We start from the raw sequence: 16,095 nt of genomic DNA on the forward strand, positions 1-16,095 counted from the left end.
TTTTAAAAATTAACTGCTTCTTCATCTAGTGTGTGTTGACCTGGCCACCAGGGGGCAGTGTAATACAGTCATGCAAACACAAACAAAGAAGTGACTCAGTCAGCTGCAGTAAAATTCATCGTTTTTCACAAAGGATGAATAATACAGGACTGTCTCAGAGAATTAGAATATTGTGATAAAGTGCTTTATTTTCTGTAATGCAATTAAAAAAAATCAAAAATGTCATACATTCTGGATTCATTACAAATCAACTGAAATATGGCAAGGCTTTTATTATTTTAATATTGCTGATTATGGCTTACAGCTTAAGAAAACTCAAGTATCCTATCTCAAAATATTAGAATATTTCCTCAGACCAAGTAAAAAAAAAAGCAAAAAGCCATAATTTCCGTTTCATGGGCATTCGTTGGCTTTTTCAGTCACATATCGTGATATATTGCAAAATTTTTTTTTGACAATATATCAAAAATCGTAGATATCGTGTATTGTGATATTATCGTTATCGTGAGCCAAATATCGTCACAGTATCGAATCGTGGTTTACCCATAAAGGTTAGCCTGTCTATGGTTTTTCCTATTATGCGTTAGCATCAAGCTAGTGAACGAAAAATAAAATCATCACACTTGAGATGTGTTTAAGAACGTGCAGAGGGCTTTATGCGTCAATCTGTTTTTTGTTTTTATTATTATTATTATTATTGTGGACGTGTTGTCACTTCAACCATATTGTACTGAGCATCCAGGACCGCTTACGCAGTCACGCTATTGCTAACGTCACAATATATTCCCTTTCCATTTTAATGGTGACCACGTCGTCCGCCTCACCGTCAAGAGGTTCGGGATTTCATTTCGAATCTCCTTCCCTGTGTGGAGTTTGCAAAAGTTGGCCAGCATGAAAACCGAACAACCTTTTTGATCGCTCCTAATGTTGAGACTCCGCTGTGCGGTCGGTGACTGACGCAGAATGTTGAGCAGCTAAGCGCCGCACTCCAGAGCCAGAAAAAGGAAAACAGTCGGGCTGCTGGAGGTAATAATAACCTTCCTCAGAAGCAATCACAAATATCAGGGGAGTGTTGTTTTTGAGCAGAGGCTGACCTCTGCTGCAGCCGGGCCTGGTCTCCTCTGCCCGAATGGGAAACCAAGAAAAAAAAAAAAAAAGATCTATCGCGACTATATATAAACCACAGCACGGGGATTGGCTGGATTATGTACGATTTATGTCGGGCAAGCTGCGCATATCCACCGTAAAGCCTTTTTTTGTCCCGCCACATCCCCACCAATGCATATCATTTTTAATTATCTGCCTCATGGGGCTTTTCTGATGAGAATTTTGAAGGATTTGGGGCTAAAAGTAATACGTAGGACCTGTTTGGTGGGAAAATAACACTGAATAAAATTATGCTCACATTTTCATGAGATGAATTAAAAAAAAAAAAAAATCACTTTTTTTTTTTTTATATGTATTGTTCACAAATCTGCCTAAGTCTGCGTTAGTGAACACTTCTCCTTTGCCGAGATAATCCTTCCACCTCGCGTGGTGAATCAAAATGCTGGTTTGACATGCATGATTATTGCACAGGTGTGCCTTAGGCTGCCTGCAATAATAATAGTTTTATTCATGATTCTTTTCATTAATCGGTTAATCAGTGATTGGAATTTTGTTCTGTGAAATATCGGCCTCAAAAATGTCCATATCAACCCTAGCCTCATTTTCTTTATGCCATGTCCACTCTAGTGGAAGTCCCGCACACGCGCACGTCTCCACACCTCCCGCACACTCGACTCGAGCCTTCCTTTCCTCTCTTTCCTCTCTGTCCTCTCGCCCATCTGTCCCGCTCGCGTTCGCCGCTCTCATCCCTTCGTTTGCCGCGCTCACAACGCGAGTGACCGCACACATCCTCCGCACGCTTCTCCTTTTCTCACTTTCCAGACTGCGCTTGTGTCATTCTCTGCACACCACACATTTGTCAGCTCCGCGAGGAGAGGAGGGCAAGACGGGGACAAAATAGAATGGGGGGGGGGGGGGGGGGGGGGGTTGCGAAGAGGGAAGTTGTAGGTGTCATGTTGGCGTCGGAGGAGGAGGAGGAGATTGAGGATGTTTAGGAAAAGGAGAGACGAGTGAGGGGCGGATCAATATTGCGGGCATGGAAGGAAAACCCTCCTTTTGTGTGCGTGTTTTTTTTTTTTCCCAGCATCCTAGGATTTCTAACGGTGTGCTCATGAGGAGAGAAGGAAACAGCTGCTTTGCATTGTCAGGATGAGCGCGCACAGGAGAGACAGATTGAGAGAGGGAACCCCCCCCCCCCACACATTTTAGCTCAATAATATTACAGCAGTGCAGCGATATCCACAACAATGGCAGCCCGGCCACTCTCGGCATTGTGCTATTGATCCCCCCCCTCCTCGTGGCAACCTAATACACACGCACCCAGTCAATCTGATTCTTGTTTTTTTTTTCCTTTACGCACCGTACCACGAGCGCCATCCGCCCGCCAAATAGTTAAAGCGCACGTCGGGAAAATCGCAGCTTTTGAAAACTTAGCGATATGGACGCACGCCGATGACGCCCGGACGTCTTTATTTAGTCGTCTAGCGCTTCCAGGCATACTGACTTACTAACCGGATCTAAGACACTGCACCGGGGAGAGAGAGGGAGAGGGAGAGAGAGAGAGAGAGGGAGGACGGACGAGTGTCCGGGCAAGCGCAGAAGAGAGAAAGACAGAGCGCAGGAGGAGGGGAGGTGGAGAGAGAGGAGAGAAAAAAAAAAAAAAGCTAGCGAAGAGGAAGAGAGAGTCGCAGGAGGAAGAGGGAGAATGCGCGGCGTCTGGCTAACTCTTCCATGCTTGTATCCAGGGCCTTTGTGAATACACCATGGGATGCATCGGCTCCAGGAGACTGAGTAAGCATCACTTCTCTCGCTCGCTCATTGCGGAAAAAAAAAAAAAAAAAAGTCGGGGGGTTGGGGTAAAGGAGGAAGGGTAGTGGGGGGGTGTCCTGCAGAAGTGATGATGGAGAGGACGCGGGCTTTTGTGTCGTGTTGTGCTTTTTTTTTTTTGCTTTGCGGTGTTTAAGAAGCTGTGGACGTGCGGTCACAGCGGCTCGTCCATATAGTATGCAGGCAAGATGTCACAGACGATATGTGTTAAAATGTGTGTGCGTGCGTGCGTGCGTGCGTGCATCCCCCCTCACCACCACCACCACCACCACCACCTCTCGGCACCCCTCCTCCCATCCCTTGATTTATGATGCCGTTTGGCAGTATGTATATGTGTGTGAGTAGGAGGCAGAGCGGGATGGAGAAGGCAGGCAGAGGCGGGAGCTTATTTATAGGGCGGCATGGCTCCGAGGATGGAAGGAAGACAGAAAGGAGGAGGGGGCAAAAAAAAAAAACATAGAAAAGTGATCATGCCATTGTCCTTTGCACAGTTTGTTGTTATTTGCACCAGTAATAGGGACAAGGCTGGGATCATCAGACAAGCGCAATTTGGAGACGTAAGGGATGGCGATGGAGAGAGGGCGGGGCTAGTACATACAGGCGAGGGGGGGGTGAGTGGGACGGATGGGAGGCTTCAGGTGAGAGAGTCCTCCACAGTCCAAGAACCGGTCAGGGTGGACTATTGAACGTCAGGTCCGACAATCAACTGTTTGTTGCAGCGCGGCGAGAATGAATCGCACTCAAAAGGCAAAAAAAAATAAATAAAAAATAAACACACTTCCTTTGCCGTTAAATATTGATGAGCCACTTAGCGGGAGGAGCTCTTCAACTTATTTACGGCAAAGGAGCAATGTCGCCATGAACACGGCCCAGCCCTTGCAGGGTCAAGCACGTCCCAAGCAGGTAAAAGGACTTGCAGTTGTCTCACTGAGCTCGTTTTTTTTTTTTTTTTTTTTTTCCCGCATCTGGAGGTAAATTCTTGATGAGGGGTGCTTTAAAAATATCCACCTTGAGCACATCTAAGAAGAGAAGGCAGAGCGGCCAAGAGGCAGCTTGCAAACCCGATGCAGCGCAAAGCTCATTTCTACCTGATTTACGCATTTGGCACCTTGCAGAGGCGAGCCACGAGCACAAGGTCGAGGTCGGGGTCGACACAAGCGAGTCCAGTTGGTGGGAAAATAATGGAATCGCGAGGAGCTTGCGGGGGGACGACAAGGGCGACGTTACGCTTGGGATTAATCCGAAAGAGGCCAAATAATACAACAAGACAGCACAGCCAATTACAATGGCACATTTTAAAAAATGACAGGAGCTGACAATGCGTTGTGATCATGACAAATGGAGTAAAAAAAGTACAAGTGGAGCCTCGAAGGTCGATGAATCAACAAAGCGTTCAGGGACAGGGTCACACTCTAATTTGAATCAATTGTTCACAGCAAATCGGGGAAATTGGATACATTTGTTTCTGGGCCAAACTGTTGCCAACAGAAAAGCTTCACTAGCTGCATATACAGTTAGCGAAACTAACTGTATAAATGTTGGATGTCGCAAGCTGAGGCGTGCGTTTTGTTTTCCTTCAGTTGCTATGACAATTAGCCCACAGTTTGGCGCCACAGAAACTCAAAACTGCTAGCCAAATTGTTATTAGAAAGTCTAAATGTATTCCTGATGAAAAATAAAACTGGAAGTACTAGCTTAACATGAGAACGGTTTCTTTGTTGCGTCATCCCTGCGCCTCACTCTCCACGCACGACTAATCAACTTACAACGCAACCTTTTACGCTGATTTAAGATCACTAAATGAGAAGCAGTGACTGTTTTGACCAATCAAATGCGTCAAATTGTAGAAGGGTTAGGAAAACGATGTGAATAAAATAAATAGAGCTCGCTGGTGATAGATTTAGCATTACGTGTTAGCTAGCTAGCTTTACAGCCTTTCTATTTTATTTCCTCAATCGATTCCATTTCGATTGACAAGAGTTCAGTTCGATTCGATTTTTCCCGATTCGATTCACTTCAGTTCAATCTGATATTGATTAATTATGGAACACCAATTCTTCTTAAATGTCAAGTAAATGATAAAAACTATAACCATATTCAATTCCAAAGTACATTTTGCGGAGGCATTGACTGGTTAAATGATTTAGTTTATTAATGAATGTAACGCGTGTTATAATCACTTAAGCGTGACACAAACATTGACATCAGCAAGGATGAGATGAACATATTTTCATATTTCTAATATAATAATTGTAAATATAAACTTAAAAGATTCTGAATTGCCTGAAAGTGCAATAAGTCAGGTCTTTCATAAATTTAAGAACATACTTTTAAATTAATGTGATCAGTAAATAAAAAAAAAAAAAACTAAGATAATTGATTCTTGGATTTATGAATCGATATTGGGCTCAAAAAGGAAAATCGATTCAATATCAATTATTCAATTATTTTATTTTTTTTAATTACGCGTGTTTCCCTTTCTGTATTCTACTGCATTTATTTTTAACTAGACAATGAAAATCAAGGTCAACGTAACTTGGCTGGAACGGATTAATTCTATTTCCATTCATTCCAATGCAAAACATTTATTCAGTTGATGAATGTTTTAGCTCGCAATATATCTCTTACAAATATTTTGGCTAAACTCTTAAATTTTCAGTCGCATTTACGCTACAATTACGTAACCTCACAACAATGAACCTGGCGTCCATTTCGAGGTTATGAACAGTACAATGAGGTCACGCTCAATTACCGTTTGATGGTTTTATTTATGGCATAGTTGACTGTAATTACGACTTTACCATTAGCATAGATTAGCGATAAGACTCCAGTGTTCCGACTTCCGTGCTGAACTCTGTCAAACTAAGGATCAAGTGTACTGTAATTATTTTTGATGCTTGCATCATGTGTGAAAGGAGCCTGTTTGCTTTTTATCGATCCGTGTTGAAAGGCACACACGAGCCTCACAATGGAGACAATAACATCTCCAGCATCTTGTGCCTGCTGATGTAACCCCCCCCGCCCGATTCAGCAGCAGCCAGGCTAATGTGGCGGCATGCTTGTGTTTATCCTGGGTGAGAACGGCTTTGCTGTGCACTATTGATCGGGCTTCTCCGCTGCAGTCCGAGCTGCCAAAGCGGAGATCAACAGGAGGGAAGCGACAGGCTGCCCGGTCGGGTCTGGCTTTTTTGTTCGGGAGTGTCTGTATGGGCCTCTGGTTAACTCAGTCATTAAGTCAGACTGCGCTCCGTAGCCGTTCCCTTGCATCAGTGGCAGCAATTTCCTCAACAAAATCAGGCCATTGTGTAATACGACTGCGAAGCACGAGCAGTGAATTGTTCTGTTGTTACACAAAAGTACAATTGGCTTTGAGAAGTGGGGTTGTTAGATTTGTTATTTTAGCTTAGCAGGATACATTGGATTTGTAGTTGGAGTGTAAATGGAAGTAGTAAGCCACGTTTCTGCTTTTTTAAAATTGATAGCGTCTCAACGGTGCAGTCTCTTCTTTCATTTTGATCGTTTTTGTCAAAGGGCTGATCGAACTTGTCCCAACTAGCTCAAATGAGTGTATTTTCCAGACCTACAGTACCTTCATTATCTTGTTCTTGGGTCAGCTAGCGCCTATCCCATGCTGACTTTGGGTGAAAGGCAGACTAGCAGTCTGCCAGTCAGTCAATCACAGAGCACATAATGAGCCAGACAAGCATTCACACTCACATTCATACTGTCAGCGAGTGGCAAGTGAACTTACTGCCAACACGGAAGTCGTCCAGCCATCCATTTTCTATAGCACTTGTCTACATTCGGGTCGTCGCCGGTGAACTGGTGCCAATTCCAGCAGACTTTGGAAAAGAGGCGGGCGGGTATAACCTGGACTGGTTGCCAGCCAAATCCAAAAGCACGTACAGGACAGGCCAGTGATGATGGGGGGGACACAATTTTCACCTGTGCTACGAGGGGGCTACCTTCCCGACAAAGATGCCATTTTGAATATGGACGATGTACGTGCGGGCACAGGAATAGCGAAATATAAGTCAGGAAATATACACAATATTCAATATGTACTGTATAAACGTATAACAGAATTTCATTGAAATGCATTGTGAAAATAAAAGGGGGATTTTTTTTATTTATTTTTTTTGCTTTACTCAAATAATTCTTTAATAACCGCTGAGAAAAATCCAATATGAATCTTCCCAAGGAAAAACAAAATAAAAATACTGAGGACAAACATCAGGTTAAAACAGGTTAATCCGCTGGTGGCCAGCAGTGAGTATGCGGGGCTCTACTGTAGTTAAGGGAACATCTTTAGTATTTTCCCACAATTATTATTATTGTATTAAATTATATTTATTATTTATTATTATAATAAATTATAAATAAATTAATTATTATTATTATTATTTTTAATCAATCTCCGGTGTAATAACCTTATTTATTGATTGATTGAATTTTTACTTCTTATTCTATTATTATTATTATTATTATTATTATTATTATTATCATTATTATTAATTCAATCTCTGGTGTAATAACCTTATTTATTGATTGATTGAATTTTTACTTCTTCTTCTTCTTATTATTATTATTATTATTATAATAAATTCAATCTCCGGTGTAATAACCTTATTTATTGATTGATTGAATTTATATTTTTTATTTTATTACCTGTTCTTATTGCTGCTGGAAATGTAAATTTCCCAGAGGGAGCCATTCCAAAGGGATCAATAAAAATCAAGTCTAAGTCTAAGTCTAAATTAATCACTGTTTTGGGGGGGAGTTTGGTCATGTGACCATTCGCAAGCTGAGCCCTGCCTTAGGCGCTGTGCTGTTATTTTCAGCTAGCAGTTAGCGGCAGTGCGAGACAAAAACCAGGTGTATTTTTCTGGTTAATTTATATTCCACAAATGCAAAATTAATCAGAAAGCTGTGCCTGGACTAACGGGTGTGCATAAAAAAATCGGAGGAAGTCTGAGTACCCAGAAAAAAATTTGAAAAACACACGGACACGAGAACAACATGCTAAATCCACGTAGGAAGACTAAAGCCAAGATTTGAAAGCCAAACCTCATAACTTTGAGACAGATCTGCCCTCTTCCTCGCCCACACCTTCGCCACAATCTCGTTTTGACCTCGCCTGGTCCGGAAACACCTCGTCTGTCATCAAGAAAGCGCAGTTAGCATGTGAGGAAAAACAACATCTGCCAAAAAAGCTGCCTGTGACCTTCTACCGCTCGACCTTTGCGAGCGTTCTGGCCTACCGCGTCGCCGTGTGGTTTCCCCGACTCGCACCGAGGAAGAACGAAAGAGGCTTCGGAGAAGCGGGCGAGAGAGCAGACGGTCATCGCCCCCCCCCCCCCCCCCCCCCCCCCCCGCTCCCCTTCCCCACCGTCAAGGACATCTTGCCGTCTCGTTACCTAGGAAGAGCTGAGGCAATCACGAGTGACAACACCCACCCTGCTCGCTACCTCTTTGACCTGCTGCTCTCCGGCAGGCGCGACTGGTCCGTCAGGACCGCAACAAACAGACTCGGACAGCTCCTTCCCACACGCCATCACGGCGCTGAGCTCACAATCGCGCCGACACTCATTCCAGACGGCTTTGGACAGTCCACATTCACCACTGCGCCGCTACTGCACTGATAAGAAGCCTGAGTGCCATTTAGGGCTGCTCGATTATGAAGAAAATATTAATCATGATTATTTATTATTTTGGTACAAAACAAGAAAACGTTTAAACGTAAAAATTATTGAGACAAATAATATTCTTTGAAACGCTTTAATTATGCAGGTTTCTTTTGGATGAATTTTTTTTTATTAAATTAAGTTATTTTAAAATGTAAAAAAAAAAAATGTACAAATGTATGCATTTGAACAACTCAAAAAAAAAAACAAAAACAAAAAAAACCTCAAAATTAGCATTAATAATCTTTTTGCACGATTATGCTGATTTTTGTGTCATTGAAATTGTAGTTGAATTTTGATTAATTGCACAGCCCTATTGCCATTGATGCTGCATAAATCAGTATTGTTAGCATAGCATTGCTGTCCCATATCATATTTAGTATTTTTTCACAAACCTATACTATTAGTCCACACCAAGGTTACTATAGTTAACCAACACTAACAAAATAACTATAATTTAAATTGAAAATACAAACTTAACGCAACAGCTGCTGCGTCTCTCGAGACCAAATTTATTTTAGTTAACGAAAACTAACAAAAATAACAATTTAAAATTGAAAACCCCCCAAAAACATTTATTTTTGTTAACAAAATAAAATAAATTCTTTTAAACAAAAATGAAACTACAAACTACATGTTACGTTTATGAAATGAAATGAATTAATTAAAACTCACTAAATGTAGCAATAATATCTTTCGTTTCCGTCTGCCAATTAATATCACACATTAGCTTTCAGAGTTAATTCTAAATATTGCACTATTGCAGTACATCCATACAGAAGAAAGGAAGGTCAATAATGTTTTTTTTTTCTTTTCTTTTTTTTAAATCTTGCATTTGACAAACAAAAATATAAATATACAAAAAAACAAACTAACTGTCTAAAACGGATAAAAAGTAAACTATACGCATTTTCAAGAGGAAAAAATACCTAAAAAACGTGTTGTAAAAACTAACTATAATGACAAATCTAAAATTAGTTTAACCCTGGTTCACACGGGACCTGAGTGTTTTTTGTATTTTTAAATAAATTATGGACCAATCTAAAGTGTTGAAAATAATATGCGCTCTTTAACTCATTTGCTCCCAAAAACGTATAAACACGTTCTATTTTAAATATTGCCATGTTCCCAAAAAACGTATTTATCCGTTTTTTTTATGTTTTTTTTTTTTATGCTAGAGCATAGAGAAGGCATTGATGCACATTAATAGTAGAGTATAAGAGATTAGCCAGGGCCATGTTGCAACAAGCACTTTTCCCCAGTGTTTTCAACAGGTTTGTGAATAATGATGAAACTTAGCTAGATTCTAATGCTAATTGTCAAAATGCAACAAAACAGCCGGGAGCTAAGGGGGGTCGCGTCAGTGAAAATGTCTGCGAGTGAATGAGTTAATAATACAATGGTAATAGTTGAACAAACATGGAAGTACGAGACTACTTTTCTATTCTGTTCCATTATCGAAGCACAAACTCATTGTATCCGCGCCATACAACGACAATAAAGGATTTCTGTTCTATTCTACTCAAGCCATTATTCCACGGAAGTGAGTGCCTGTATAATACCGTTTGTAGAATAGATGAGAAAATCAATAAGACGTCGGTTGTTGTGCATATTGTTCATCTCTGGATTTCCCCTTCTCACCGTGGCGTTTTGTTTGTTTGTTTCAAACAACTGCATGCCAAATTAAAATGGAGCAAAAATTCTCGTGCTATGCAATCTGGATGTCCCGTAACACCTAAACACCACTTCACTTTAATCCAATCGACACGCACCGGGTCCTGCCTGGAGCATTGATGAATTGATTGTCGTAAACTAAGAATTTTATTGACTCCACTCTTGCCTTTTAACATCTACTTAAGCCTGCGTCTCTTCAGCCCCACGGGGTCACGTGACGCTGATGCGCAGGGGCATCCATCACGCCTTCAGAGAGCCTTGAGAAGAAGTCGATGGGAGGCGCGCGCACGCAAAAAACACCTGATAAGGAAATCGGTCAAATATTTGTCCTTTGTGTCACCGAATCCGCTTTTGAGCAGCCGTTACGCACGCGTCATTGAGAACTACCAAAGCCGTTATTATTACTAATGGTACTCGTACTGTCCCCGGCGCCACTGCGCGCGGCTCACATTAGATGCGTTGCCGTTGATATTATCAGCGGTATCTTTGCTGGAGACCACACATCAGAAGCGTTTTCCCCGTATCCATTTGCCAGGTCACATGATACCTGCGAGTGCTAGAAACATCAATCATTGCATAAATCAGGGCATTGTTTAGCGCTGTGTATCTGAACCGCTGTGGCGCAGGCAAGCTGCAAGCTGCTGCAGCAACGTGGAAATAATAGCGTGAATGTGGGACATCTTGATAAGTCACCGTTTTGTGCAGACACTTTTTTTATTTTGCCAGTTTGCGCAATTCAATACGCACAATCAATATAGCAAATACGCAAGGCTAAAAATATGTTTCTTCTTTATGGGGCAGTTTTGTGAATCAATGACTTAATTTAAGAAACAATTATTTTATTTTTTTTATTTGGTTCCAGATAGGCGTCTGCAAAAAAGTTGACTATCACTCAAGCGCATAATTCCGGTGTTAAACATGCTAGCCGTTAGCTTAGCAATTAGCACGGCTTCTCTCTTCATTAGAATGATACTCGTTAAGAATTAAACTTATTTGGTGCCATGGAGGCGATGATTACTGACTTTAGAGCAGCTGAGTAACGTGTTTGTTTATTTTAGCTGCAGCAGTAGCTAGCCGAAGCTTGTTGCTAGCTAGCTAGCTGGTGCATCGTAAGTAGCACCAATTCGTGTGACACAGCCCAGCGGAGGTTTTTAGGATGTCTGGATGATTGATTCTCAATTTTGCTATACAGTATTTTAGAGACACAAAATTTCATTTTTATGATTAGAGCCTTGAAATGTTTCTGTGACAAATTACAATAAACGGCTGAAAGGTTCCACCGTACGCTGGTAAAAACTTACCACGTCACTGGCAATCTTTGATGCAACATTTTAACATTCTTAACTGCCATAACAAGCATTAAAAAGTTCTATATTATAAAACAAAAATAAAATACTGTATAACGACCCACTCCACCATTGAGGCGTAGTGTTTAAGGAAACGGAGAACTTTACTGTTGGGGAATGAACTTCATGCTTCACGGTTTTTAACGTTCTTAACCGTTATACACTCGTAAAAGAAGTTAACTGCCGAGTACTACAATAAAAAAAATGTCACTGTTAATACTGATGACAGATGTTGTCGTAACAAACACGTACAGGCAGGATTATATGTGTCCTTTAAGGATGGATTTACATTTTTTGGTGGGATATGGCAGCATAAAAAGAAAATCATGGACTATTGCTGCATTCGAGGATGGTCGGAAGTCGGATATATCCGAGTTGTTTTTTCCCCAGATCTGACCTGAAAGCGTTCGAGGCGAAAGTAAATAACCAAAATGGCGGATAGTGGTAAATTGTTTTTTATTTTGGTCCTCAAATCCTTCTCGTAATTTTGCTTCATTTATTGTTTTTATGTAATTTCATAAGCATTCCATACGGTTCAGTAGTTCACCGTATAATTTCGTGCACGGAGATAGCGGCATACTGTCACGTAATGTTGCGTTACGTAAAGTTGTGTCAAATATTTATGAATGAAGAAAGCTGTCTAGTTTTATACTCGAGTAAATTGTGTTTTACTATACACGGTCTGTGCTTGTAAATGAGTCGTCATTGTAGAGTGACGTAACCTGTAGTACGTACGTCTTTTTTTTTTTTGACTTCGCAAATAGAATTTCCGAGTTCACGGGGGCGTTCCCGTACACACTTCCTGGTTTGAACTCGGAAATGGCTGACTTCCAACCATCTTCGAATGCAGCTTAATATAATATTTTCGGATCGTAATCAGAACTCTTCTAAATGGGGATAAAAAAAAACAAAAAACAAAAACAAAACAGATACTTAGACAGACTTCCGTCAATATTAGCTAAACATAATCAAGGTACCCGTGAATTTGAAGCACCCTTCCCAAACAACACAAAAGCAGTACTGTCCAAACTCCTGCCCGGGGAATATTCTTGTACATGCAACTATACTTATTTTTTTTTTTGCAGTTGTGCTTTAGGCTTTATTTCTACATGTCAGTGTTGTGCGTATCGTTTCGTTTCTCACCACTTTGTCCCGTAATGTTGCTTTTGTAACTGCATCGCAGTGAGGAATTCCCTGCCACTCAAATTGAAAAGAACACAACGCACCCACAGCAGCGTGACCGTACACACACTTGGTAAAAAAAAACAAAAAAAAACAATCAAGTACCACGTTTGCCACTCACCCCTGCTATTAAATGGCAAATCTGGTCCAATTTGGCGAAGTCTTGTACGCATCAACATATTCAAGGTGAATGAGTCATTGAGGTAACATTGAGACACGGTGAGGCCCAAATGACCCTCACCTGCACGTACGCTCTACATCCCAAGGACTTGAATGATATCGCCCGTTAACGCTGGGGCATCACCTGCGGATTTTTTTGTGAATGCCAGGTCACATGATTCAACGTTAAATTCATAAATTGTAAACACGTCGATACGTGGGCTCGCACTTGTTATCGTTTGGGAGCTTTTGAGTCTAAGTGGCAAATCAGAGTGAAGAGGCCTGCGTGTGGGCACATGATGATGACAGGCCCTTTTTTTTGTAAACAATGTGACTCAACCGCAGAGTGAGTTATGAAAATGAAACATAATGCTGCGAAAGAGCCCACTTTCATTGCTAGATTCGGATCCGCGTGAGTATCCTCCGACTGATCTGAGGGGCGGTTCTGGGGGTGTTGCAAATGTTGCGCCGGAGCGTGTTTATGAATTTCTGTGCAATTGCACACGCACTCAGCATTAAGTGTGTGACCAGCGCTAATTGCGTCTTTGTTATCCGCAGCTGTTCAGCTCGCAAGAAAATAAAAGATGGCACGCATATTACGTGATTATCAGCCTATTTTGTCCTTCTCCGCGGCTTCTCTTAACCGAACGGGATGACACTTCCACATCAGCTCGGAATGTTCATTATAAATTTAGCAGGCCATTAGGATGCTTATGGGAATTATCCAGTTTGTGAAGCCAGGCTGTGCCAAGACGCTTCGTTCCACAGGTTTTTGGTTACCACACTATGGGGTATATTCACTCAGAATGAGCGCTGTTCCGTAATAGCGCGAAATATTGCACTACAACTGCACCCGCAGTCTACGCCCAGGATCTCTCTCTCTCTCTCTAATCATATACTGGCATAAACACGCCCACAAAACTGACAAATTGGAGCAAATTTGCACCTGATTTACCACACATGGCAACGCGCCAAGAACATGGTTGTTATAGTAACAGTTGCGAGAAAGATGACATTATCAGAAAGCGAGGTTGGACCGAGAGTTAAGCGTTTAGAGCTCCATTACGCTGTACAGAGCAGAGAGGACGACGACGACGTCATTCATTCATAAAGTACAAATTATTGGTGCGATCGTTTTTTAAATATATTTTTAGAGGTTGGCGTGGGCGTACAGTTTGCATCTGGCATGTAAAAATTATTGTAAAACGCCTCATCGCCGGTCAGCCTGGGTTACGTTGTGTCTTAAACCAACATTGAGGAATGTCCCCTTCCCTCTCTCTGTCTCCCTCTCCTCTCTGCGTGAACAGCAACGTGCACCGTATCATGCACTGCTGTCATGATCCCGCGATCGAGGTTGCGGCAGGTTAATACATGCTTTCCAAAAACGTTATTTGCGTCACGCAAACTCTGCGTGGCTATTTGCGCTGGCGTTAGTGAATTAGACGCTGCATATCGATGAGTCTCATTTGCATTGGGGTGGGCATATTTTGCGTCAAATGTATGCAAATTACTTAATTTACATACGCGCAAATAACACCGGCGCACCGTGGCGCAATCTGGTTGGCACCGCACTTAGTGACGGATTTCCCCATCTGCGCGTTAAGTGAATTAGGTGCTCCCAGATTGCTCCATTTTTAACGGTTAGCGCGGTCCAAAGGCGACGCAAACCTTTAGTGAATAAGCCCCTAAGTGCAGTGTGACGGTTATAAGTCTATGACATATTTACCTTCCGGCAGTCATGGCTATCAACGTGTCCCAGAGGCCATTTTCATGCCCCTGGTGTCGTTTCAGAATCCCATTCCCCCCTCCCAAGTTAATGACTCGCGCTGTGTTTTTACATCTCACATCCCTCCCCTGCAATTTTGTGTCTTTTCCAAAGGCACGTTTACTTTTCCCCTGCGCCAAACTTCCCCGGCCGTTTGTCGGCCAGTCCTCAGCCGGGTTCCCGCCGCACCGTGCAGCTCACTTATAACCCAGCATCCGCACATATCGCTGCAAAAGGGGCTTCTATCCAAAGCCATTACCCCACCGTGGCAACCGGCTTCGCTGCAGCCGTCTCGATAAACAAGCGCACAGAGCCGGTTGCCTCACCGGTGTGGCTGCGGTGGGGGGGGGGGGGGGGGGGGTAGCGGGATTCAAGAAAAAAAGACAGATGACAGTCAAGTGCTTCTCACTTGAGCGGGAGCCGTCAAGCCGCTCCGGTCCGAGCAGGAGTTGACAGTGCAAGCGCTGCAGATCTTTGGTCATTCATTACGCTCGGCTGAGCCGCTCCCTCTTTTGCTCCCTTCGTCTTCCCCCCACGCTAAAGCAGGCTCTCCCCCATGACTGCAGGGGAGGGGGAGGGGGGGTATCCAGCGGCGCACCGTCAGTCGTATATGCGGGGGAGGAGAGAGAGAGAGAGAGAGAGAGAGAGAGAGAGAGAGAGAGAGAGCGAGAACGCCAAGGGAGGAAAATCAGCTCATGTGCTCCGTTGTTGTTGTTGTTGTTTTTGTTTTTTATCCCGCCTCCCTTCTCAGGAGCGGAATTACGCATTGCCTTACCGTGCTACTGCCGAGCACCACCTAACGGGGTGCGGACACGCACACATACAGACGAGCGTGCCATAGCCTTAGAAACCACAGAGATGCCGGCTAATGACTACTGACCCGTCATCCGAGGAGACATTGTGAGCCCGTAGCCTAAACACGTCAGACTAATCGCAAACAGAGACATCGAAACCATCGTGGATCGCTTCACAAATGCATCGTTGTCATCCTCATACGACGCCCACTCAAGATATCACAAAGGTTTGCGCATTGTATTAAACGCACCGGTCCGGTGCGGTTCACAGGCTGGAGGGACTGCAGGCTGCAGAAGTCTTGAGCCACGTTGTGATTTATGTGAGCGAAGAGTGACTGCTAATCCGCTAATTGGACAAACAGGGCTGCAGGATAGCGAGCAGAGAAAATGGAGTAGGGGGAAATGAGCGAGTGTGCGTTATGCTGTAGGCCCGATATAGATTGTGGGTGTGCATACATTATGTTTGCGGGGCATGTTTAAGGAAATCTGGGACACTCTCCTTACTCCCTCCCCAGGCCGAAAAGGTTTTACTGACATAGGGAACCGTCTCACGCCGT

General features: G+C 42.8%; 1 protein-coding gene across 10 annotated transcripts in view; it reads left to right on the plus strand.

Moving 5' to 3' along the window:
- Positions 1-2,685: 2,685 nt before the first annotated feature.
- The window catches only part of fam131bb (family with sequence similarity 131 member Bb), a 34,812-nt gene continuing 21,402 nt past the window's right edge, over positions 2,686-16,095 (plus strand). For 6 of the 10 annotated variants that reach the window (XM_077526846.1, XM_077526838.1, XM_077526841.1 and 3 more), the window contains exon 1: positions 2,687-2,898. Coding sequence is in view for 7 of the 10 variants with exons in the window: in XM_077526838.1 (XP_077382964.1) it covers positions 2,871-2,898 (28 nt within the window). In the remaining 3 variants the exon portion in view is untranslated. Of the gene's footprint in view, positions 2,899-16,095 lie in introns of all 10 variants that reach the window. The other 4 variants (XM_077526848.1, XM_077526840.1, XM_077526843.1 and 1 more) reach the window with 1 other exon arrangement.

The sequence above is a fragment of the Festucalex cinctus genome, chromosome 7 (assembly GCF_051991245.1).
Source record: "Festucalex cinctus isolate MCC-2025b chromosome 7, RoL_Fcin_1.0, whole genome shotgun sequence".
NCBI classification, from domain to species: Eukaryota; Metazoa; Chordata; class Actinopteri; order Syngnathiformes; family Syngnathidae; genus Festucalex; species Festucalex cinctus.